The 24,785-nt window shown below is 41.0% G+C and overlaps 1 protein-coding gene across 1 annotated transcript in view; it reads right to left on the reverse strand.

Moving 5' to 3' along the window:
* Txlng (taxilin gamma) overlaps positions 1 to 24,533 on the reverse strand; it is a 49,579-nt gene extending 25,046 nt beyond the window's left edge. The window contains exon 1 of the mRNA XM_020175893.2: positions 24,386 to 24,533. Within this exon, the coding sequence (XP_020031482.2) occupies positions 24,386 to 24,487 (102 nt within the window). The 5' untranslated portion in view covers positions 24,488 to 24,533. The remainder of the gene's footprint in view (positions 1 to 24,385) is intronic.
* Positions 24,534 to 24,785: the final 252 nt, after the last annotated feature.

Raw genomic sequence — 24,785 nt, forward strand, 5'->3', positions numbered from 1 at the left:
GTGGTAGAGCACAGGTTTAGCAAGCATGAGTCTGAGTTCAAACCCCAATACTGCCAAAAAAAATTAAAAATTAAAAATAATGGGATAGCAGAGATTTATCTTGTCAACTTATAAGCATATGCAACTGAATAAAAATAATGTAAAGTATCAGAGCAGGACGTGATGGAGCGGAGAGATTAAGGAAACTAAAATCTTATATCCCACATAGTCTAATGGTCACAAGTGGTTTTGAAAGAACTGGCACTGCCACTTTGGAAACCTCTTTGGCAATAGGGATGCCTTCTAACCCAGTTAACTCTACTCCTAGGATTCTACCCAAGTATGTACATATGTGCACCCAAAGGCCAAGCAATGTTTAAAGAGATGCTATTCACAATGGCCCAAAAATGCAATCACCTCAAGTTTCTGTGACCCGAAGAATGGGTAAGCTGTACTATGTTCCCCGTATCCAGCAACGACAATGAAGTACTGCTGGCTGCAGCAACACGGATGAGTCTCCCAGGCCTAACATGAGGACAGTGCCCAAAGAGTATGTTCTGTAGGGAAACCACATGTACCTAAAAACAGCCCAGCTACCTAAATGGTGATACAAATCAGGATTGGCACCATTGGGGCAGGGCCTTCCAGAGTGCTTGGTAATATTCTATTTCTTTTGGTTTTTTGGTGGTACTGGGTTTTGAACTCAGAGCCTTGCACTTGCTAGGCAGGCGCTCGACCACTTGAGCCACACTGCCAGCACAGTAATATTCTATTTTTGAATCTATGTGGGATAATACAGATGTTCACTTTATAAAAATTCACTTAAAATATATATATATATATATATATATATATAAATTCACTAAATCCAACCCTTAAGATTTTTATACAATTTCTGAATCTTTTATTTCAACAAGGTTTATGTTAAAAGTTGTGACTTACACATTACTTGGGAGTTCTAAAGAACAAAACAAATTATTTTCCTCTAAGAAGAGAGATTAAAGATATGTGGAAATCGGCAGAGGGTGTGAATTCAAGTATGGTATATTTGCTACATTATAAGAACCTTTGTAAATGCCACAATGTCCCCCCACTCAGCATAATAATAATAATAATAATAATAAGACATCTTGCTTTTTGGAGGCTGGGGAGTACCTCAGTGTATAGAGCGCTTGCCTAACATGTGTGAGGTCCTAGGTTCCATCTCCTGCACAACAACAACAACAAAAAAAAATGTCGCTTTTTGTGGGTCTTTTTTTAAGATAACATACATGAAATATTTTAATTTCTTTACAAATTAATCCTGTTTTCTTTTGTTCTGCTTTTTGGGACTGGGACCCACACTGGCCTTGATCTCCCAATCCGCCTGTCTCAGCCTCCCCAGTGCTGGGATTACAAGTATGCACCACCATGCAAATAATCCTTTAAAGATCCTTTAAAGAGGAAATGGTTTTTCTGCTTTCAGAGTTATGATTTGATGCTATACTCTAAACCTAATTCAGATAGGAAAAACATACAAAGTAATACTGAAAGACTCTTAAAATCTTTGGAAAACTCTAATTTACTTAATATGGAACATATCCCTTAGGGCAATGTTTCAAGTATAATAAATAAGTTTTATTTTAAAAACTCAAAATAAAAAAACCCCATACAACAAAGTTTTAAGAAACATCATTTCACTAATGCAGAAACTCAGTGATTAATGTGCCCAAATACCATACTAGACACATTACTATCAACAAACAGGATGCAAAGTGATCATTTTAATGTTATATTATACTTCACTAGTTTGATCTCTGCTTTATATCAAATATTAAACTGCCATATTCTAGTTGGGCACATGGATAATGTTAACAGAAAACCTTTACAGAGAAATCAATAAAGAGAGAAAATTTGGGAAGATACCATCTTCCCAAATTTTTTAAATTAATCTTAAAATATCTTCCAGGCTGGGGGTGTAGCTCAGTGGTAGAGAGCTTGCCTAGCATGTGTAAGGCCCTGGGTTTGATTCCCACTACTGAAGGGAAAAAAAAAAGATTTAGCTGTTAAGTTTGTGTCATTAGCGTATGGAAGTGTGGCTCAAGCAGTAGAGCGCCTGACTAGCTAGCATGAAGTGCTGAGTTCAAACCCTAGTATAGGGAAAAAAAAATCCCTGAAAACCATTAGGTGCAAGAATGGAGTTACAAAGTCAAGGCACACACCTATACTTCTAAGAGGACTGCTTGAGCCCAGGAATTCGAGGCCACCAGCCTGGGCAACATGGCAAGACCTCATTACAAAATCACTTTGGCCTCAAATAGTATTAGTGAAAGTCTATTAAAGAATCACTTGCTGGGCTGGCAGAGTGGCTCAAGTGGTAGAGTGCCTGCTTAGCAAGTGTGAGGCCCTGAGTTCAAATTCCAGTACTGCCAAAAAAGATCACTAAAACAAAACACAGTGCTTATCTGTAACACATGCCTAGAATTTCTCAGGCGTGTAAATAATGTTTATAGCCACACAAACCCAGAAAACATCTTGTCAAGCCACATCAAAAATACAGCGAGCTGCCTGTAATCCTAGCTACTTGGGAGGCAGGCAAATAGTTTGCGAGACCCTGTCTTGAAAATACTCAACACAGGGCTGGCTGGTGGAGTAGCTCAGGCAGTAGAGCACTTGCCTAGCAAGTATGAGGCCGGGGCAGGGGTAACACATTTATCAGAAGAAGGAAGAGTACAGTAACTTTTACCAAGAAAAACCTTAAGGTCTCCACAAACATCCATCTTAATAACAAAGCCACCTGAGGAATTAAACTTGTATTTTTTCATTTCCATTAGTGATTTTATGGTGACACCTGTATTGAGACATAATTCATGTATCATACAATTTGCTTAAAGTTTATAACTCACTAGTTTTTAGTGCATTCAGAGTTGTACAACTACCACAATCAATTTTAAAACACTTGTCACCTCACAAAGAAACCTTGTCCCCTCTAGTTGTCAACCCTTAATTCTCCTCATTGTCCCCAGCCTTAGATAACTAATATAGATTTGGCTGTACTGGACATCTCTTTCTCTCTTTTTTTTCAGTACTGGGGATTAAACCCAAGGTCTCAAGCACTCTGCCACTTCAGCCCTTTTGTATTTATTTTGGTTTTGAGACACAGTCTTGCTAACTTAGCCGAGGCTGGCCTTGAACTTTCAACCCTCTTGCTTCCACCTCCCAAGTAGCTGGGATTACAGGCACACACCACCTCACCTGGCATATTCTGGACATTTCCTATAAATGGAATCAAATTTTGCATCTGGCTTCTTTCACTTAGCATGCTTTCAAGGTTTACCTATGTTGTGCCATGTATCAGTACTTTCCTCCTAATGGCTGTATGGATATACCACATTTTGTGTGTGTGTGTATGTGTGTATATGTGTGTGAGTCAGAAAGAGAGAGAGAGGGAGGGAGGAGGGGAGAGTGAGAGAGAAGGAGAAGACACTGGGGTTTCAACTCTGGGCTTCATGCTGGCAAAGCAGGCACTATACCACCTGAGTCACACCTCCAGTTCATTTTGTTCTGGTTATTTTGAAGATAGCATCTCTCAAATTATTTGCCTGGGCTGGCCTCGAACTGTGATCCTCATGATCTCAGCCTTCCAAGTAGCTAGGATTATAGGTGTGAGCCACAGGTGCCCAGCTGATATACCAACATTGTATTTGTCCATTTATCAGTTGATGGGCATTTGGATTAATTCTGGTTTTTTACTATTATGACCAGTTCTGCTATGAACACCAATGAATATATTTTTGTGGAAATATGTTTACATTTCTCCAGGCTATATATCTAGGAGTAAAACCGCTAGATCACATGGCCACTCTGTTTAACCTTTTGAGAAACTGCCAGACTTTCCCCAAGCCACTGTACCACTTGAAATTCCCACCAGCAGTGTATGAGGACTGCAATGTTTCCAGGTCCTCAGCAATGCTTGGTTATCTCTCTCTTTGGTTAGTCATGGTGGGGGTGGGTGATGGTAACAATGTTGACCATCTTCTCATCTCTTCCTTTTTTTTTTTTTGCAGTACTGGGCTTGAACTCAGGGTCTACACCTTGAGTCACTCCATCAGCCCTATTTTTGTGATGGATTTTTTTGAGATAGTTTTTCAAAAACTGTTTGCCCAGGTTGGATTCAAACTGTGATCCTCCTGATCTCTGTCTCCTGAGTAGCTAGGATTACAGGCATGAGCCACCAGCGCCTGCCTCACCCATATTGGGTTTTACCATAATAAATATTCATATCCCTTCCCAGTGAGGGAGAGTAATGATTTTTCTTTTTTTTGCATTACTGGGATTTGAACTTAGGACCTACACCTTGAGCCACTCCACCAGCCCTTTTTTGTGATGGGTTTTTTAGAGATAGGGCCTCTTGAACTATTTGCCAGGGCTGGCTTCGAACCTCGATCTTCCTGATCTCTGCCTCCTGAGTGGCTATGATTACAGGCATGAGCCAGGGTGCAAGGCTCTAATCATCTCTTTACGGGCTACTTTCTTTGGAAAAAAATGTTTATTCAGATCTTCTGCCCATTTTTAAATTGGGTTATTTATTATTTTATTGGGTGGTTTTTTGTTTGTTTTGGTGGGAGTGGGGTTTGAATACTTTATCATTCTTTATAGAACTACATACAAGTCTCTAGCCAGGCATCTGTTTCAAAATGTCATAAGGGGATTTAGTTAAAAGTTACTCTTGCTTTCAGAATAAAAGTATATTAAACTAGTTACTATTACCATATAAAGAATAAAAACAGTTTTAAAAGACTTGAGAAAGGCCAAAAACAATCACCTACCTCAAAAGTAGCAGCTAGTGGTAATCAGCATAAATAACGATGTTAATCTGTATAGCATACCAACATGACATTTCATGTGACTTCTAATTTTATGTCACCACTTCCCATTATTAATACACTTTTATTTTTTGCAGTGCCGGGGATTGAACCCAGGGCCTTGAGCTTGCTAGGCATATGCTCTGCCACTTGAGCTATACCCCCACAATACATTTAATTTTTTGGTCTCTGTACACACTCCTTCTACCTCTGACCTCCCGACATACGTTATGACAATACCACAATTATTATTTGTCATGAAAGCAAGACAGTATTACATTTCCCTCCTCTCCTGTGCAACGAATTTTGATGCAGCAGCACTGTGGAAATTCTCCCATTTGCTAATGAAAGACTTACTTTGGCACTACAAAATCTCTTTGGTTTTGAATGTGCCCAGCTTGTGCTAGGCTTGAAGTCAACCTTAGTCTACAAATAATCTTCAAGGAGGAGGCCCCCGTTTTTCTACTATAAGAACTATTCATTTAACAATCTACTTGCAGCCCTGCACTGGAATGCTGGATATGAAGCAAATTTTTAGGCCAACAACTTTCTTTAAATTATAAATGATTTCTCAGCACTCATCTTTTCAGCACTGTATATCATACTGCCAATATAATTTCTTACTCTGTCCTCTATGTCTCTGATACATTTCAAATGCTTTTTCTTGGATACATTTGCTAATAAAAGCAATAACAGCTAATACTTATGTAGTAAATACTACAGGCAGGCACCAGTGTAAGTGCTTTCCTGTGTTAACTAACTTAATCCTCACAGCGATGACATGAGTTAGGTACTGTTATTATCTCCATTACACAGATGAACCATGGAATGGTAAAGTTAGGTGTGTGGCCAAAGATCACAATATACTACAGGGCAAAGATTTAACCCCTACAATCTAAGCTTCTGAGTGCACAGATCTACTGCTTTATAGCTACCCTGCCTGTTTCTGTATAAACATCCTTGTCCTGGCCCAGCAATTTTATTAAAGTCTATTTCATAATGGGAGAAGCTGGGCAGAGTGATACACACATGTAATTTCAGCAGTCATGAGGCTAAGGATCACAAGTTTGAGGCCAGCCTGTGCTACATTCCAAGACCTTCTCTCAAATAATAATAACAACAACAATAATGAGGGAAGATGCTCCCAAAATATTGACATAAAAACAAATTACAGAGTTGGGGGTAGAGCTAGCATGCTCAAGGCCCTGGCTTCAAACCTGAAAAACAAAATTAAAAAATTACAAAACCATATATACTCTCTATTTTATACACACATTATGTATGTGTATATATATATATAAATATATAGACGTATATAGAAAAAAATGTTAGAATATCCAGAAAATGATGGTTACTATTTTTGCAGGCTATGGGAGTACCTGCCTGTAATCCCAGCACTTAGGAGGCTGAGGCAGGAGGACCACAAGTTTGAGGCTGGCCTGGGCTACACAATGAGACCCTATCTCAAAAAAAAAAAAATGGACTGGAGGTGTGGTTCAAGTAGTAGAGTACCTACTTTGCAAGGGCAAAGCCCTGAGTTCAAATCCCACAAAGAAATGTTTATTTAAATTCAAATCTCAAATAAAAATGAACCCAGCACCAAGTAGTTTCCAGATGGATTTCTTCTTTTTTTCTTTTTTTTCTGATGCAGTGTTGGGAATGTAACCCAGGGCCTCATGCATGTTAGGCAAGCACTGTACCACTAAGCTACCCCCAGCCCCTTCCAGATGCGTATCTAATAGAAACCTTCTTAAATAAAATAAACACAAACTATTACATTTGTATCTGTTTGTCAAGCTGTACTCATGAGCAGCAGGACCCTTTCTCAAAAAACAAAAACAAAAAAAAAACAACACAAAAAACAGAGCTGGCGGGAGTGGCTCAAGAGGTAAAGAGCCTGCCTAGTAAGTGTGAGGCCCTAAAAAACAGCATGAGGTCCTAAATTCAATCCCCGGTACCACAAAACAAACACACACCACCAACAAACCCAAGCTGTACTCATGAGCAGCAGCACTATAGCAGAATACTACTGTGCTAGTAGGTGTTGGCTAGACCCTTAAACGTCCATAACCCCTCACCCAGTTGCTCCCCTCTGATCAAAGGATACATTTCACAACTTCCTTCCACTGTCTCAATACTTAAGAGCTAAGATGACTCCCTAACTGAGCAAGAAATGCCTTCGAAACGAGTAGCCACAAGTTAAACCAACAAAATCCAAGAGCAAAGAATAAACTCTGCAAATGAATGTGAAGTAATCCGCAGTCATCAACTATTTATAATAATAGCTTTCAAAACTGAGATTGTGTGGAAATCAAAAGCCTATAGGAAAAAAATTTTAAATAAGTTCCTTTCCCTTCTACTCTGTGAATAAACAAACAGCAAAACAATTTCCAAATTGAAAACTTTCACTTATACTCTTTTTTTTCCTATGCTAGGGATCAAACCCAGGGCTTCATTCATACTAAGCAAGTATTGTACCAGCCCCTCACTTATACCTTTCAAATATTGTAGAAGCCAAGAATCTTATTTCCTTGGCTTATTTTGTTTAAAGGGCTTAAATGAGCCAGGCGTCGGTGGGTCACACCTGTAATCTTTGCTACTCAGGACGCAGCCATCCCTGGGAGCCCCATCTCGAAGCCAGACCCAGGCAAATAGTTGAGAAGACCCTTTCTCAAAAAAACAAACAAACAAACAAAAAACCACAAAAAAACAGAGCTGGTGGGAGTGGCTCAAGAGGTAAAGAGCCTGCCTAGCAAGTGTGAGGCCCTAAAAAACAGCATGAGGTCCTAAATTCAATCCCCAGTACCACAAAACAAACACACATCACCAACAAACCCATTCAACACCCACATTTCACTTCCTAATTATTTCAACTACCAGCTGCTTCTGTCAGCTCAAATGCCTTCAACCAGCACCAGAAACACGCTTGGGAGCGATCTCCCAGTCATTGCCAGCAAGAACTAGGGTGGACCTTCAGGGGAGCAGGTGGAAGGGTGGTGTACATTTATGCATTCTCCTGGGCAGAATCCTTGGCTTGCTTCAGATTCCCAAAGACTCTGGAAGGAACTTCTCCAGTAAGTATAGGGAATTTTCAGTGCCTACAAGCCACCCTCCAAATTACCCCATTTAACCTTCTCTATGCCACTGAGGTAGGCTTTATTGTTCCTAGAGAAGGAATATAAGACTAGGTGAGATTATGTAATTTAGCCAATATAATGCTTAAAAGCAGTAAAAGGTCATTAAAATTCAAAACCACGTCACCAAACTAAAGAGCCTATGTTCTGCCAGGCATCACACCTGTACTTGAGAGGCAGAGATCAGGAGAACTGCGGTTCGAGGCCAGCCTGGATAGGTCAGGAGACCCTATCTTGAAAATATCCAATGCAAAAATTGGCTGGCAGAATGGCTCAAGTGCTAGAGTACCTGCCTAAAAAGCATGAAGCCCTGAGTTCAAACTCCAGTACTGCCAAAAGAGCCTGTGTTCTTTCCATTACACTGTTCTCCTCACTTATCAATCAACCTTGGAAAATGAAAGTTCAAAGTCAAAAAGATCTCTGATGCAGTTACAAATAAATCTAAGAAATGAAATGCCTAAAAATACCTAGTAAGCTTAATGTACCAGCAAGCATTTAGGAGAACATTGGGAAAGACCAGTAGAATTTTTATCACCGATTAACTCTGGGATTTAAGGAGGTGATACAGTTCTAATTTGGGGGTAAGGATATCTTTAAATAATCTGACATGATTATTTAAAAGGACTGAAATTAGTTTTAGGGTTTTTTTTTTTAACTTTGTGTTTTAGGATAAAGTAAATTATCTCTAAAAATAACTCTAACTCTGTGTTTCAAATAATTTACTCTAAGAGCTGTTAACTACCAATTAGAAAACTAAACCAAGATTGCATATACAACCATGTTTGTACTGCCTGTTGTGGACCAGAAAAGGCAGATTTTCTGTAGATCAAGAAGTAGTGAAAAATATCCCAAAGATAACCTATCTCTCAAGAAATCCACTACTGGCCTTCTTGGTTTGTTTTCTTATTATGAACCTCTCTGCATAACTCTTCTAGTTTGTTGGTAGGCTTTTACACTTCTCATACAAAGTGTAACAAAGAAAATTACATTTTCACATGTTTAAATTTAAAAAATGATTTTACATTTATATAAGTCATTTAAAGTAGCTTATAAGTCAAGCATGGTGGTGCATGCCTACAATTCAGCAACCAGGAGGCAGACGCAGGAGGACCATAGGCTGGAGGCCAGCCTAGGTTATAGATTGAGTTCAAGATCAACCTGGGCTACATAGCAAGTCCCTGTCTCAAAAATAAATTAATTAATTAAAATAAATAAATAAACAAATAAAATACTAAGGGTCTTTTAATCTTTCAAAGATTTATCCTGGCTTGGCATAGTGGTGCTTACAATGCCGGTACTTGAAGGCTGAGGTAGGAAGATCATGAGTTACAGGCCAGCTTGGGATACACAGTGAGAGTCTGTCTCATAATTCTTTCTTAAATGTTCAGCATCTAAGTCTTTAAAATATGCATTACATAACTCAACTCAATGCCTCCTTAAACAGAAGTATATTTTAATGCAGTAGAAGAAAGGAATGAAACGAAATTAAAGGGATTTTTTTTGCCAGTACTGGGGTTTGAACTCAGGGCTTCATGCTTGCTAGGCACACTCTGACACTTGAGCCACTCTGCTTGCCTGGGTGCCGGTGGCTCACTGTACAGCTAGCCTGTAATCCCAGCTAGTCAGGAGGCAGACATCAGGAGGATCGTGGTTCAAAGCCAGCCCAGGCAAAAAAGTTCACAAGACCCTCTCTCGAAAAAAACCATCACAAAAAAGGGCTGGTAGAGTGGCTCAAGGTGTAGGCCCTGAGTTCAAACCCCAGCACCATCAAAAAAAAAAAAAACAAAAGACAGGGTCTCTCTAACTATTTGCCTGGGCTGCCTTAGAGCCGAGATTCCTCTGATCTCTACATCCTGAGTAACTAGGATTACAGGTGGCACCAGTGCCTGCATAAGGCATTCTTTTTGTTTTGCAGAGCTGGGGAACGAACTCAGGGCCTCATGGTTGCTAGGTGGGCACTCAACTACTCCAGACGCTCTACCAGCCCTTTTCTGTGATGAGTTTTTTTCAAGATAGGGTCTCACAAACTATTGCCTGGCTGGGCTGGCTTCGAAACATGATCCTCCTGATCTCTGTCTTCTGAGTAGCTAGGATTACAAGTGTGAGCCACCGGCACCCGACCCCGGGTTTTTGTTTTTAACAAATAAAATGATATACATTATTGTACATATAATTAGATTCTGGCGTATATATCTCTGTAATATGCCTATATTCTTTAAGATAAAAAATTCTTCATGACTCAAAAATATAAACTCCCAAGTGACATCTTATCTGTTTCAGTCATAAAATGCTTGCCTGACAGTTCCTAAGTATATAGCACTGTCTTCAAAAATAGACCACATAGACCCATACATGAGAACTTACCACATTAAAAATGGTGTCACTTAGCCAGGCTCCAGTGGCTCACACCTGTAATCCTAGCTAGTCAGGAGGCAGAGATCAGGAGGGTCATGGTTTGAAGCCAGCCCGGGAAAATAGTTCACGAGACCCTATCTCAAAAACACCCTTCACAACAAAGGGCTGGTAGTAGGCTCTGAGTCCAAGCCCCAGTACTGCAAAAAGGTGTCACTTCAAATTGGTAAAGGAAATAAATGATTTGGGAACCTGAACCATATTGGAGGGATAAAGTGGTATCATGCATCTTACCCCTCCAGGTATACAAATTTGTAACATGAAAAATGAAAATCACAAAGAACTAGAATACTAAATATTTTTTTCTATCACTTTGTAATGGGGAAGGTTTTTCAAAGGAAAGCAAAAACTCAAGAGCTGCAGACAAAAGAAAAAGAGAAAGCTCCATTTACTAAATAGTAACTGAAAACATCAGACTAACCCAAAGACCACAGCCTTTACAAATGAGACAGAGACCTAATTTCCAAGGGTTTGTGAACAAGCAGATCATAATTAAAAAACTAGAAACGCCCAATATTGAAAAACGTCTTCAACCTTGTTCATAATGAAGAAATACAAAGAATGCCAACCAAATTAAGGCATAATTTTTTATCGACCAGATTTTAAGGGAGATCAAAAAAAACCAAAACAAACCCCCAGTGTGTGCAAATACTCAGTACATTCCTAAGGGAATCTAAATCGGTAGTGTGGGTTTTGTAGAGGTATTTTACACTCAAGTCTGAATGCACATTCACTTTTACCTAGCAATTCCACCATTTGGGAATTTAATGCACAGATATTCTCATTCAAATGCAAAAGGTTAATCACCAAACCACTACTTGGTACCAACCATGCAAAATCTGTAAACAACCTAGATATCCACCAATAGGGAACTGGCTAAAATGAATAATGATCATCCTTAAGAAGTAAAAATATCCAGTTATTCAACAGACTAAAGTTGGATCCCCAGAGCCACAAAAAAATACATTCCATGTCAGTATGTACAGATCTTCAAGGTTAAGTAGAAAAAAAAGGCAAACAACCAGTCTAGGATGAACACATAAATAAAAACAAACGTTAGGGTATATATCACATGCTATGCATGTGCTTATCATTTATTATGCCCTTGGTTCAAAAATCACAACACCACTACAAAAAAAGCCATTCACATGTCAGTATGTAGATAAAATTTTCGGAAAAGGCTAGCCCCAATAGAGGCATGGCTCAAGCCATAGAGCACCTGTTTAGCAAGCATAAAGCCTGAGTTCAAACCTCAGTAACTAACACACACACACACACACACACACACACACAAAGGATGGCCCCAAAATGATTTACCATGCATGATTACTTTTGAAGTGTAGGTCTAGAAGATGGAAATGCAGACTCATTTTTTTCTTTTTTTTATAGTTCTACTTAATTATTTATTATACAAACAAATTACTTTTACTTTTAAAAAAGGACCTGCTAAGTTGAGATTTTGATTTGGCATTACAATATAATGTGAGGAGGAGTTCAACCCCCCCCCCAAAAAAAAACCACCAAAAGATCAAAAGATTATATAACTGTTAGGCACATCAAGATCTGAACTGAGGCAGTCTGGCTTTTTTGTTCAAAACCGTGACTTTTTTTTTTCGGGGGGGGGTATTGGATTAGAACTCAGGGCCTTATAGATTTCTTTGTCAAACAGAATGAAGTAATATCTAGTCCCTTCCCTCTCCCCCCAACCCTCAACCCCCAGCAGTACCGGGGTTAGAACTCAGGGCCTCACTTGAGCCATGCCCCCATCCCTGAATTAAAATAGAATTTATCCTTTAAACCACAACAAAAAAAAAGTATACAATATTGATAACTATGCCAAGACAAAAGGCATAACCCACAACTATCATGGAACATTCAGCATTTATGGCCGCCCTCTCTTTGAGCCTTGTATTTTTTAACAGCTAACACTTTCAACGTGTCAAGAATTAATAGGCCATCATCATTGGTCTTTTGTTTTTTAGGCGATATGGGATTTGAACTCAGGGCCTCATGCTTGCTAGGCAGGCACTCTACTCCCTGAACCACCCCACCAGCCCTCATCTTTGTTTTTGTTTCATTTAGGAGGGCTTGAGAGACTACATGCTTTTAAGGATTTATGCTATTTCTTTGCATTAAAAAGAAAAAGCTCATGAAACAAGCAATTAAAAAAGTAGAACTGAAAAGTGAAAATTGGGGCCAGGCATGGTGGCTCATGTCTGCAATCCTAACTATTTGGGAGGCAGAGATTGGGAGTATCACATTGAGGCCAGCCCAGGGAAAAATTTGGTGAGATGCCATCTCAACCAAAAAAAAGCCAGGCATGGTAATGCACCCTTGTCATTCCAACTATGAGGGAAGCAAGCCAATCTAGGCATAAAAGCAAACTCTGTCCCCCAAAAAATGCAAAAAGGACTGGAAGCATGGCTTAAGTGGTAGAGCACCTGCCTGGTAACTGCAAGGCCCTAAATTCGAACCTAGTACTACCCAAAAACAAAAAAAAAGATTAAATGGTAAATTTTATATTCTGTGTATTTACCAGAGACACGCACGAAGAATCATGAGACTATTTTAGTTTAGAATGTTTTTCAAGCCTTTAGCAAATAAACCTAACTCTACACTGGTCATCAGGAATTAAATATAAAAAGATTCTGGTTGCTAAGATTACCAAATTTGCTCGATTAGTAAGATGAAAGTCAGTAATAACTGGGGGGCTGGTGGAGAGACTCAAGTGGTAGAGCGCCTGCTTTGCAAGTGTATAGCCCTGAGTTCAAACCCCAGTACCACCAAAAAAATAAAGTAAAATGCCCTTGATAATTTTACGTATATATAAAAAAACATGTCTGTAATAGTAGGATTGTTTCATGGGACTAGGGAGAGGAAAAGAGAAAGACAGAGAATGAATAATAAAGATACATTTCTCTGTGTAGAAAGACAGCATAACAAAACACAATGAACATTGTTGACTAGCAGGAAGTGGGGTAAGGAGAGTAATAGGGGGTTAATCTGATTAAAGTGTAAAATATTCAAGGGTGAAATGCCATGGTAAAACCCCTTTGAACAAGGCATATATACTTGAAAAATGAAAGACTGGAATGAAAATCAGGTCCTGGTGGGGGAATGAACTAGTGGGAGAGGGGAGAGTAAATGGAGAGGGTGAAAGAGGGTGAATAAGGCCGATGTACTTTATATACTTGTATGAAAACAGAACAATCAAACTTATTGAAATTATTTTAAGTAGGGGAGGAGGAGGATAAGGGAGAATGATGGAGGGGATGAATCTAAGTTATACTATAAACATATGAAAATGCAACAATGAACCCCCCCTGTACAACTAATATACGCTAATAGACATATTTAAAAAAGACCCACAGAGTGGTTCAAGTGGTAGAGCACCTGCCTAGCAAGCTGTGAGGCCGTGAGTTCAAACCCCAGTAATGCCAAAAAAGTTTAAAAAAAAAATAATAAAGTGCCCTTGATGAAGCTATTAAAAACTATTAATTTTTATTAAATCTCAACCCTTAAGTACACGTTTTAGTTCTGGGTCAAGTCACAGAAGTACAAAGTACTTCTGCTACACCCCAAAGTATTCTGGTGGTCTTTAAAAAAGGCACAAGTAGAGAAGTTTGAATTAGGAGTCCAACTATCTGCTCTTCTTACAAAGCATTTTGTGGGTTTTTGTTTTTTTGAGGTACTTGGGCTCAAACTCAGGACCCACACCTTGACCCACTTCACCAGCCCTTTTTTGTGATGAGACTTTTTAAGATAGGTTCTCTCAAACTATTTACCCAGGGCTGGCTTTGAACCTCGATCCTATGCCTTTATTTTTTTGTGGTACTGGGGTATGAAAGGGCTTCACGCTTGCTAGGCATGCGCTCTTACTGCTTGAGCCACTCTGCCAGCTGAACCTCGATCCTCCTGATTTCCACCTCTTGAGTTGCTAGTATTACAGAATGACCACGGGCACCCGGCCCTTATTTTGTTTTTTAAAGATAACTATGGTTGTTTGTTCAGACTTGGGTATGTGGCAGACATTTTCTCCAAAACAGATGAAGAGAGCCTGACACTTCGAGGCATGCAACCGACAGGATTTGTTGCCAAGGATAAAATGTTAGCGTTCAAGCAGAACACATACACACACACAAAACCCACAAATTTTGAGAACCACATAGCACCATGAACTTGACAGCTTCCCAATTCTTTTTTTTCCCCCGTGGTACTGGGGTTTGAACTCAGGGCCTTCACCTTTTTTTGTGTGATGGGTTTTTACGAGATAGGGTCTCTCCAACTATTTGCCTGAGCTGGCTTTGAACCGAAATCCTCCTGATCTCTGCCTCCTGAGCAGCTAGGATTACAGGCATATGAGGCCCTGGATTCCATCCCTAGCATAACAAAATAAAAATGGGGTGGGGGGGAGAGTGAGAATGTACAGGACAGATCAAATAAAAAAATTCCCACAATTATCCAAAAGGACTATTATAATAATCCTTCATTTAAGCTACGTATATGTGCAAGTCCAGACTGTCTTCATATACCTCAATTAAAACTGTTTCAACAGATTGAATTTAGACACAAATATGAGAATTCAGCTGTTTTCTATTAAGCATTCATTAAAGAAATCTATAAAAATGTAAAGGAATGGCACTCTTCTTGCTTTATTGTGTAAATCAGCTACTTTTTTTTAAAAAGGAGGATCACTTGAGCCCAGAAGTTTGGGACCAACCTATGCAGGATAACAAGATCCTGCCCAGAAAGGGGAAAAGGGAGAAGAGAGAGGTAGGAAGGGAGAGAGAGAGAAAAATAAAGGGATGTCAATTCTGTGATTATAAGACTGTGCCTTTCTTCACTCTCCTGATGGCACTCTTTTGCTCATCTCAATGAAGCCAGCTGCTATGCTGTACGAGGTTTATGGAAAGGCTCAATGGCAAAGTACCAAGGAAGACCTTCAGCCAACAACTCATGAGGAACTGAACCCTTCCAACAAGCACAGGAACAAGCTAGGAAGTGGATGCTTCCCCATCAAGACTTCAGATGATTGTAGCCCATGGGAGACTCCAAGGAAGAGGACTCAGACAAGCCACACTCAGATTCCTAAACTATGGAAACTGAGGTCAAGCCACTAAGGGGTTGGGCACTGGGCTCAAGTAGCAGTTTGAAGCCAGTCTGGGCAAATAGTTTGTGAGACCCTATCTTGGAAAAAACCCATCATGAAAACAGGGCTGGTGGAGTGGCTCAAGGTGTAGGCCCTGAGTTCAAACTCCAGTACTGAGGGGAAAAAAAAAAAAGAACACCAATGAGAGCACACAGAAGGAAGCATTAATAAGTAAATGAGGCTGGGTGCTGGTACCTCATGCCTGTAATCTCAACTACTTAGGAAGCTGAGATTGGGAGGATCACAGTTCAAGGCCAGCCCAGGCAAATAATTCGTGAGGACACACCCCCCCTAAATCTTCAAAATAACCAGAGCAAAAACAGACTGGAGATGTTGCTCAAGCAGTAGAGCACCAGCTTTGCAAGCCTGAAGCCCTGAGTTCAAACCCAGTCACCACCCCCCCCCAAAAAAATACACAGGTAAATGGAAGAGAGGCAAACGAGTGCTAAACTACCAGATGAGGAAGCCTGAATTCCTGCAATAGTGAAGAAGCCAAGAACGAGCAAAAGGGTCAAGAAAAAGTCCTGTTAGGACACAGCTTCTTGAGCCTCATCTCTCTAGAGGTAAGGGGTACTACTACTATGTATTTACTGGTAACATGTATATTTACCTTTTAATAAGATGAGGCCAGACACTGTGGCGCATGACTATAATACTAGCTTGGAAGAAGAGGAGGGGTGCAGTTCTAGAGCCACCCAGGCAAAGTTAGCAGGATTCTATCTCAATCAATAAGCTGGGCCTTGTGCCATGTGCCTATGGTCCTAGCCATGCAGGATGCCTGCCATACAGTGGAGGGATCAGGGTCTGAAGTCAGCCCTGGGCAAACAGTTCAAGAGACCCTATCTTGAAAATACCCAACATAAAACGGGGCTGGTGGAGTGGCTCAAGTGATAGAGCACCTGCCTAGCAAGCATGAGGCCCGGAGTTCAAACCCCAGTACCACCAAAAAATAAATAAGTAAATAAAAACATTAATGTCTATGGCTGTATCTTTTATAAAAAAAAAAAAAAAGACTACCAGTTGAGTATGGTGGTCCATACCTGTAATCCCAGCATTTGAGAGGCAGAGGCAGGAGGATCAGGAGTTTAAGGCCCAAGTTATATAATGAAACCCTATCTCAAAAAAAAAAAAAAAAAGCAAGTTGGATGCTGGTGGCTCACACCTACAATCCTAGCTATTCAGGAGGATTTTGGTTTTGGAGACCCTATCTCAAAAATACCCAACACAAAAAAGTGCTGGTGGAGTGGCTCAAGGTATAGACCCTGATTCAAACCCCAGTACTGGAAGAGAAGGGGAAAAAAAAAAAAAAAGAACCAAGCTTGGGAGCTCCTGCCTATCATGCCAGTAATCCCAGCTACATGGGAGACATCAGTAGGAGGATTATGATCTGAGGGGAATCATGGACAAAATCGAAAGACTATCTGAAAAATAACATAAAAGAGAGCCGGGGGCATGGCTCAAGTGGTAAAGCACATGCCCACCAAGTGTGAGGCCCTGAGTTTAAACCCCACTACTACATCAAAAGCAAATAAGCAAACAAACAAAAATACCAAGGGCTGGTCATGTAGCTGTGTGGTAGAGTGCTTTGACTAGTGCCAAATCTCAATGCCCAGCACCAGAAATAACTGAAAAAATAAATAAATAAATAGGGCTGGTGGAATGGCTCAAGTGGTAGAGTGCCTGCCTCACTAATGCTAAGGCCCTAAGTTCAAACCCCAGGACCATTCAAAAAATTAATTAACTAAAGGGACTCCATGATCTACCAAATCACTCCTAGCACAAAAACTAAGCCAGTGATTCTCTGCAACCTGGGAGACACCTGTAATTAATCTAGACACCTATCCTGGCAACAGGAACAAGGAAACCCAAAGATTTTAAGCCACTGATATATGCTTGGGCCTGACCTATTTTGCAGAGGGGCAGGGGCTAGGTCACACAATCAGCATCTTCAAGTCACAGACTTCTATATGTAAAATGGTCCTCTAATTTTTATGGGTTACCTAAGTGGAGCATCCTTGTCCCAATTTTATGAAGTCACCTTTCCCCAGCTTCACATAGACCAATCCCAACGTACCTTTGAAACAAGCACCAAGCCTTTTTATGTGTCCTACTTACCCAGACCACTTCAGCTCATAGTTAACACCAGGCTGTGTGGACTTTGAGAGCGGTTGGAAAGTCTTTTTAAATTCTTTACCTTTCAATTTACCCACATTACACTTGGAGGTACCTTTGCAGGGAGCTACTGCAAAGCACATCTCATAAATCATGTATCTTAAATCTAAGTGAATGGACACCTCCTGTGTGGCCATGGGGAGATCAACTTATCAGTTTCCTTATCTGGATACTTGGGATGCACAGTACTTATATTCTATAGTTGTAAGAAGATTAGATCTTCTAAATATACGTTACTACTGCACAGAACTGTTACAACAATATTTGAGTAAGTCTATTTTACAAATATTTGCATTTTTAACATGGCCCACACTTCAATCAATCCTTAAAGAAATGTGCTTCTAAACTGCTAGCATATCTTTCTCATCAAACCATTCTACTTTGATTTTCAAATAGTAGGGAAAGAAGAAAAGTAAAAAAGTGGTGGTTTTGCAAGTAAATATTACTCATGGCAGACTGTAAGGTGGGAAGTAGGGGACAATGAAGGTCATTCTGGAGACACTCTGAAAATATAACATAGAATAGAAACCAGCACTCTAGGCAATAAATGCAAATACAATTATTTTGATAGCAGGGGAGGAAAATAATGTTCATTCTGAGTAATCCTTTTTTTCAACTAATAAAACTTAGCTATAAGTGCCAACAGAATTCCAACTAGAAAGTAACCTAAATCATAAAAATATTCTCTTCAGGTCTGATTGGATCTTAAAGGTCAACTGACCTATTTTTAGTCTTTTTTGGAAATGTCCGATCTGGAAAACATTCTAAGTATAGCTACTTCTCAATGTTAATGAATATTACATTAAATTTCTATACTACTTTACACATTTAAAATACTGACACATTCATTATTTTAACTAAAAGTTACCTATAATCACATTAGAACCTAACAAAAAGAAATTGTGGAGGGAGTCAGGAGGAAAAGGGGAAAAGAGATGTCTTGGGGCTCTTAGGTTGAAACTTACTAGATAAGCAGAAATTGCCCATGCAGTAGGAACCATCCATTACCAATTACACAATTATATACTAGGTCTAGTCAAACTTCACTGACCAGTATCTACTATTAAATTTGTTTTAGAATGACCATCAGATGTCTTATATATCCGAGGACACCACCTACTTTGTCTAGTTAAGGAGATATTAGAATCTATGCACATTTAAAGTGCCAAATAATACATGAAACAAATGAAATTTGACCAAACTTCTTTCCTTTGAAACGTAATTCTCTGGTTGAGTATGGTGGCACACATCTGTGATCCCAGGACTCCAAGGCAGGAGGATCAAGACTTCAAGGTCAGCCTGGGCTACACAGCAAGACCCTGTCTCAAGAAAGAAAAGAAAAGCCGGGTGCCTAGCTACTCAGGAGGCAGAGATTAGGAGGATTGTGGTTCGAAGCCAGCCCAGGCAAATAGTTTGTGAGACCCTATCTCAAATAAGCTCTTTACAAAAAAGGGTTGGTGGAGTGGCTCAGGTGTAGGCCCTGAGTTCAAACCCCAGCACCACCAAAAAAAATAAGCCAGGCATCCATGTCTCATGCCTGTAATTCTAGCTACTCAAGAGGCAGAGATCAGGACAACAGTGGCTCAAGGCTAGCCTGGGCAAATAGTTCACAAGACCCTATCTCAAAAAATACCCAACGCAAAAAAGGGCTGATGGAGTGGCCCAATGTGTAGGCCCTGAGTTCAAATTCCAGTACTGCCCCACCCCCAAAAAACTAACTTTCTGAAAAGTGTAAAATCTGAACACCATATATATTTGAAAAAAATCTGTAATAGTGAATCCTATAAAGGATCCCATAAAAGAGACTGAAGATGGAAGTTAGTAGTATAGCACTTGCCTAGCATGCAGAAGACCCTGGGTTCATTATCTCCAGCACTGTAAAAAAAAAAAATTTCACAAAAGCAAACCACAGACCATTTTGTGTCATCTGGATTTGACATATAGTTTCATAAATACAACTAGTCAAAACCAATATAAATGATATATGAAATAACATATAAAACACCTTCTAGTCAGGTGTGGTATCACACACCTATAATTCCAGTCTAGGGAAGCTAAAGCAACAAGATCACAAGTTCAAGGCCATCCTGGGCAACAGAGCAAGACCTTGTCTTAAATAAGTAAATAAATAAACCTCCTAAATAACAAATAAATATGGTCTATTACAATATGGAAATGTGCTATTACTAGAGGAATGTGCTATATCTGGTTTGTCCTCATTATTGCTTTACCTGTTTGACTCCCATTAAAAACATGAAATTTATTAAGCTTGGCAATAAAGAAAACAATGTTGTAAACAGATCACTTTGCTTATTACTTAATATCTGTGCCAGAAAAGTGGAAGTTCAAGTTGGCAAATAGAGAGAAAAACAAGATTAATAAAATGGTTTCTTCCTACCCCATACTCTTGCCCAATCCTGACTAATTTCTCCTCATTACAGCCATAACAGAAATTCTAGGAAAAGGGGAGAACACAAAGACTGGAAGATAGGATTTACAAAATTAATAGTACCCTAACAGCAAGAGAAAATGTACATCATATACTCTCCCCTCCAAACAATGTAAAATTTTACATGCTCTGCACTATGCCAAATGTCGCATCACCTCTTATTCTTCACAATGACCCTAATGTGGGAGGTATTAGCATCATCCCCACTTCACAGATGATCCAACTTAGGCTTGTCCATTAAGAAGCTTGCCCAAGGATGCACAGCTAGTAAGTGGCAGAGAGTCAAGAGTCTTGACTCTAAAATCCATAGTATTTACCCACTACTAGACTACTTATTACTGTACTGTAGATGAAAGGGTATTGGGTTCCAGACTCAGCTTCACCCCTTGGGCAAATCACTTGACCAGTTTGTCATCAGCAGATGTGGGCAGTTGACAGCTGCCCAGCCTTCTCCATAACATCTGAGTAATGCTGAAAGAGTTAATGTATGTGCAAATGTGCCATAAAAAACTCTAGGGCACTATATAAATGTAAGATTTTGTTAAATTGAGCCTAAATACTATGTATTTTTATTATTCCAAATGGTTTATGGACCTGAAAATAAGTTTAGTAATAAACAATTTTTAACATTCCCAAGCAAAAACCTAATTAAAAAACAAATAAACAAACAAAAAAACAACCTTATACACTCTGGAAAGGTCAAGACTAGGGAGACAGTACAAAGATCAGTGGGAGCTGGGTGTGGTGGCACACACACACACACCTCTAATCCCAGCAGCACTCAGGAGGCTGAGGCAGGGTGATCATGGGTTTGAAGCCAACCTGGACTACACAGTGAGACCCTGTCTCACACACAACACAAACAACAACAAAAGATCAATGGTGCCAGGTGTTTGGGGAAAAAGAGAGAGGGATAACCAGGTAAAGCACAGGGTGTTATGGATACATGTTACTTTCCATTTGTCAAAACCCATATATTGTGTAACACCACAGTAAGCCCTATAAATTATGGGCTTAGCCAATAACAATATATCAGTGTTTTCTCAGCAATTGTAACAAATGTACCATACCAATGCCAGATGTAAATAAGAGAAAGGGGTGGGTGAGGAGGAACTCTGTACTTTGGGCTCAATTTTTCTGTAAACCTAAAACTGGTCAAAAAATGTCTATTAATTTTAAAAATACACAAAAAAAGAAAAAACCCAACCTGTGAAATAAATTCTACACAGGGTTTTAGAAAGAAACATTAATGAGCTTGATGTTCTAAAATATGTCTCAGGCTGGAGGCATGGCTCAGGCACAGGGGGCGAGCCTAGCAGGGGAGAATCCCTGAGTTCAAATCCCAGTACTGCCTCCCCTCCAAAAGTTTCCTAAAAGGCACCATGCTTCTTTGCCTAGTTGTGCGCCATTCTCTCCCCTTTTAATGGCGTTCTAGTAAATCTTTGCTTTCTCCTTTAAAAAAAAAAAGTCGCAAACAATAATATAAGCATCTTTTTAGATCAATGCTGTCCAACAGAATTTTATACAATGATAAAAATGTTCTCAATCAGCTCTAATACAGCAACCTCTAATACTGTCTACTGGAACACCTGGAATTCTGAGGAACAGAAACGAATTCTGAGGAACAGAAACTTTGTATTTTATTTAACAAATTTAAATAGCCACATGTGGCTAGTGGCTACATACCAGCACAGTTTTAGACAATTCCTCAAGAAAACCCTAGACATGTACTGTATTACCTTTAGAAGAAAAAAATTACCTCAAGAGATCATTTCAAGTAGATGTAGTTACGAAATGATGCCACAATCAACTGAGTGACTAGGCACTTCAGCCCAGGAGTTCAAGGCCAGCCTGGGCAATACAGTGAGACTCTGTCTCAAAAAAGCCAGATGTGGTGAGCAGGCCTGCAATTCAAATAATCCCAGCACTCAGGAGGCTAAAGTCGGAGAATCCAAGTTCAAAGTCAGCCTGGACTACACAGTAAGACCCTGTCTCAAAACAACAAAAAAAGTGACTAGGTAGATGGTTCAAACAACCAGGAACCAACAAAGCCCATCTCCAATTTTTCTCACCTCAAGTCCCATAATATAACTAAATAATGACAAAGCAGTCACTTTTAATTCCTTCCCCAATTTGTTAAACATTTCTGCTTCCTGAAAAAAAGAGGATAGCTAGAGGTTGTTAGAATAAGGAATATTTTCTCAAATAATGGTCTAGAGGAAATAAAAAATTAAGGGTAAGAAGGGAGTAATTTAGAAATAATTTTTGCAGACACAATACCCTATTTTAAATAAAAATTCAAAAACTAATATTTAACTGTGTATTTCAATTCCATGTCATAATCAGTTAGACACCAAAAGGAAAAAGATTCCCAGAAAAGCATGAAAAATTAGAAAGGAGTACAAGGTAAGTAAACAAAAATAAGACAAATAGATACATATGACTACTCATATCCAGCTATTAACCAGAGCTCTGTACCTCCAAGGGTCATTACCTCTTATCTTGGTAGTTTAAAATACTAGTTGATTAAACCTCAATTCCTAATTCAATGACTTTTTGTCCTTTTTCCCAGTGGCATAAAAGGGAACTTATGTCCTCAATTGCAGTGGCTTTTTATCCGAGTTCTCCCCTGAGGAACCTATGAAATCAAACACTGGGACTGGCTTCCCACCCTTAGGGAATAAGTGTCCAAAGTGACAATGTTGAATCCCTAAAGTACATTGGTCCAAGGCTTCTTTTTCAGTCCTACAAGCACTAGATCTTTCTTTTGGCGGGGGAGGGAAGGGGGGGAAGAGAGGGAGGGAGAAAGGAAGGGAGGGAGAGGGTGTGTGTGTGTGTGTGTGCGCGCGTGCAATTGAGTAGTAGTAACAATCTCATGCAGAGACATGAAAATACCTGACCTTAGAAACAGGCCCGATCCAAAAAAGCCAATTTTTGACACTTTGCTCAAGTGTAAACCGGACCTTTGTTCCCTTTTGAAGTTCATGAATCACATTAGAAAAATATTATTTCGTAATTTCATACAGCAGTGATTTTTAAGATTAGTCAAACACATAATTAAGTAATATTAAATAGCCTTGAGTGATCAAGCAAGACATTCAACAAGTTGAACGTTTCAATATGTTCACCTCCAAGGATAAAAGGACGGGGTTTCCACCTTCTCAGTCCCATTTCCCACAGTTCTCTGTTTCTGGGCCCCAAAAGCCCTGTACCCTATTCCTTGTGCAATCTTTCTCAAACTCCACCCACTGAGCTCCAGAACAAGTGGAATTCTCCCATTCTGAAAAGAGGTCTCGATTTCCTGTATCCAGGGAGACACTGAAAACTCCTTGACGTGAGTCAAGTAAGGCAAGGGGAACGGTCCATCTTGTCTTCCAGATTAAGAAAGACCAAAGGCCAGATCGGGGAGGCGCTCAAGTTTCTGTTTGCCAAATTAAAAAGAAAAGAGGGGAGGGGAGGAAGAAAGGGGGTGAGGGGTTGCAGGACTTGGAGGACTGGGAAGACTGGCTATCAAGCGATGCTGATCGCAACTGTACGGGACCGAGGTCCTCCAGCATCACCTCCCCTACCCCAGTCCCACGTGCAGCCAGGTCCATGGTGCCCAGAGACGAACCCCAGGGCCTGAGTCCCGGGGGCCAAGTGCCCCCCCCCACTTAGCCCCGCGGCGTTCACCGCCCGCGCAGTGGCGAAGAGCGCAGGGGGGCGGGGGAAGGGGGGCGAAGCGCAGCCCTAGCTCCCGCGCTGTTATCTTACTGCGCAACAGCCTCGCCAGAGCCACCCGGGTGCACCCCGCAGCGCGCCCTGCGCACCTGCCCGACGCAAAGCCAGCGAACCCGTAACCCCAGTGAGCCCCCCAAACAGCAGCGTCCTGCGCCGGGAGCACTGTGACCGCCGGGGTTGGGAGGGATAACACCTGGCGCCCGGGGCTCCGCGGCGCCGGCCACACGTGGCTGTCACACCTGGCGCACCCCCGCCTCGCACCCTTTCCCCCTCAAACCCGGGTGTACGCTGCCCTCCTTCAACCCCCACCACCGTGTTCCCCCAAACCCCGATCATCGTCCTTTCCCACCCCATCCGTCCCAATCCCACCCCCCCACCTGCTCCCACTGTCGTCACCCGGGGAGGGAAAAGGGCCGGATGTTCGTCCCGTGGCTAAAGGTAACTAAGGGAGACTGAAGAGATAAGAACCCGAAAAAGGTAGCCAGAGTAACCTCCCCGGACCAACAACGGAGTCTCCCTGACTGACCTTCTGCCTCGGGCTGCGTCGCCGTCCGCCCTGTCCGGCCTCCACGGTCTCCTCAGCGCCGCCGCCTCTTCTCCGCGCTGCCTCCTCTACCCGCGTCGCCATGAGGTGACGGCAGCAGCCAAACAAGCGGCCGGACCAGGGGCACGGAACCTCCCAGGGCCTTGAGCTCCGCCCCCGAGCCCCCACAGCCAACCGCCGCATGCAAGCTCTCGCACGTGACCGGAGGAGGTTTGCCCCCCGAGGGAGAGCCGCGAGATGGGGGTGGGGAGCATTGAATGCTGGGTTGGGCTTCTGCAAGGGCCGAAGGGCAGACAGAGGCCGCGTGAGTCTGCGCGGACCGGGACTCGGGAGTGAACTACAAGTCCCAGAAGGCTTTGCGGCCTGGGTTTGCAGGCCCGGA

This window comes from Castor canadensis, chromosome X (assembly GCF_047511655.1).
Source record: "Castor canadensis chromosome X, mCasCan1.hap1v2, whole genome shotgun sequence".
Lineage (NCBI taxonomy): Eukaryota > Metazoa > Chordata > Mammalia > Rodentia > Castoridae > Castor > Castor canadensis.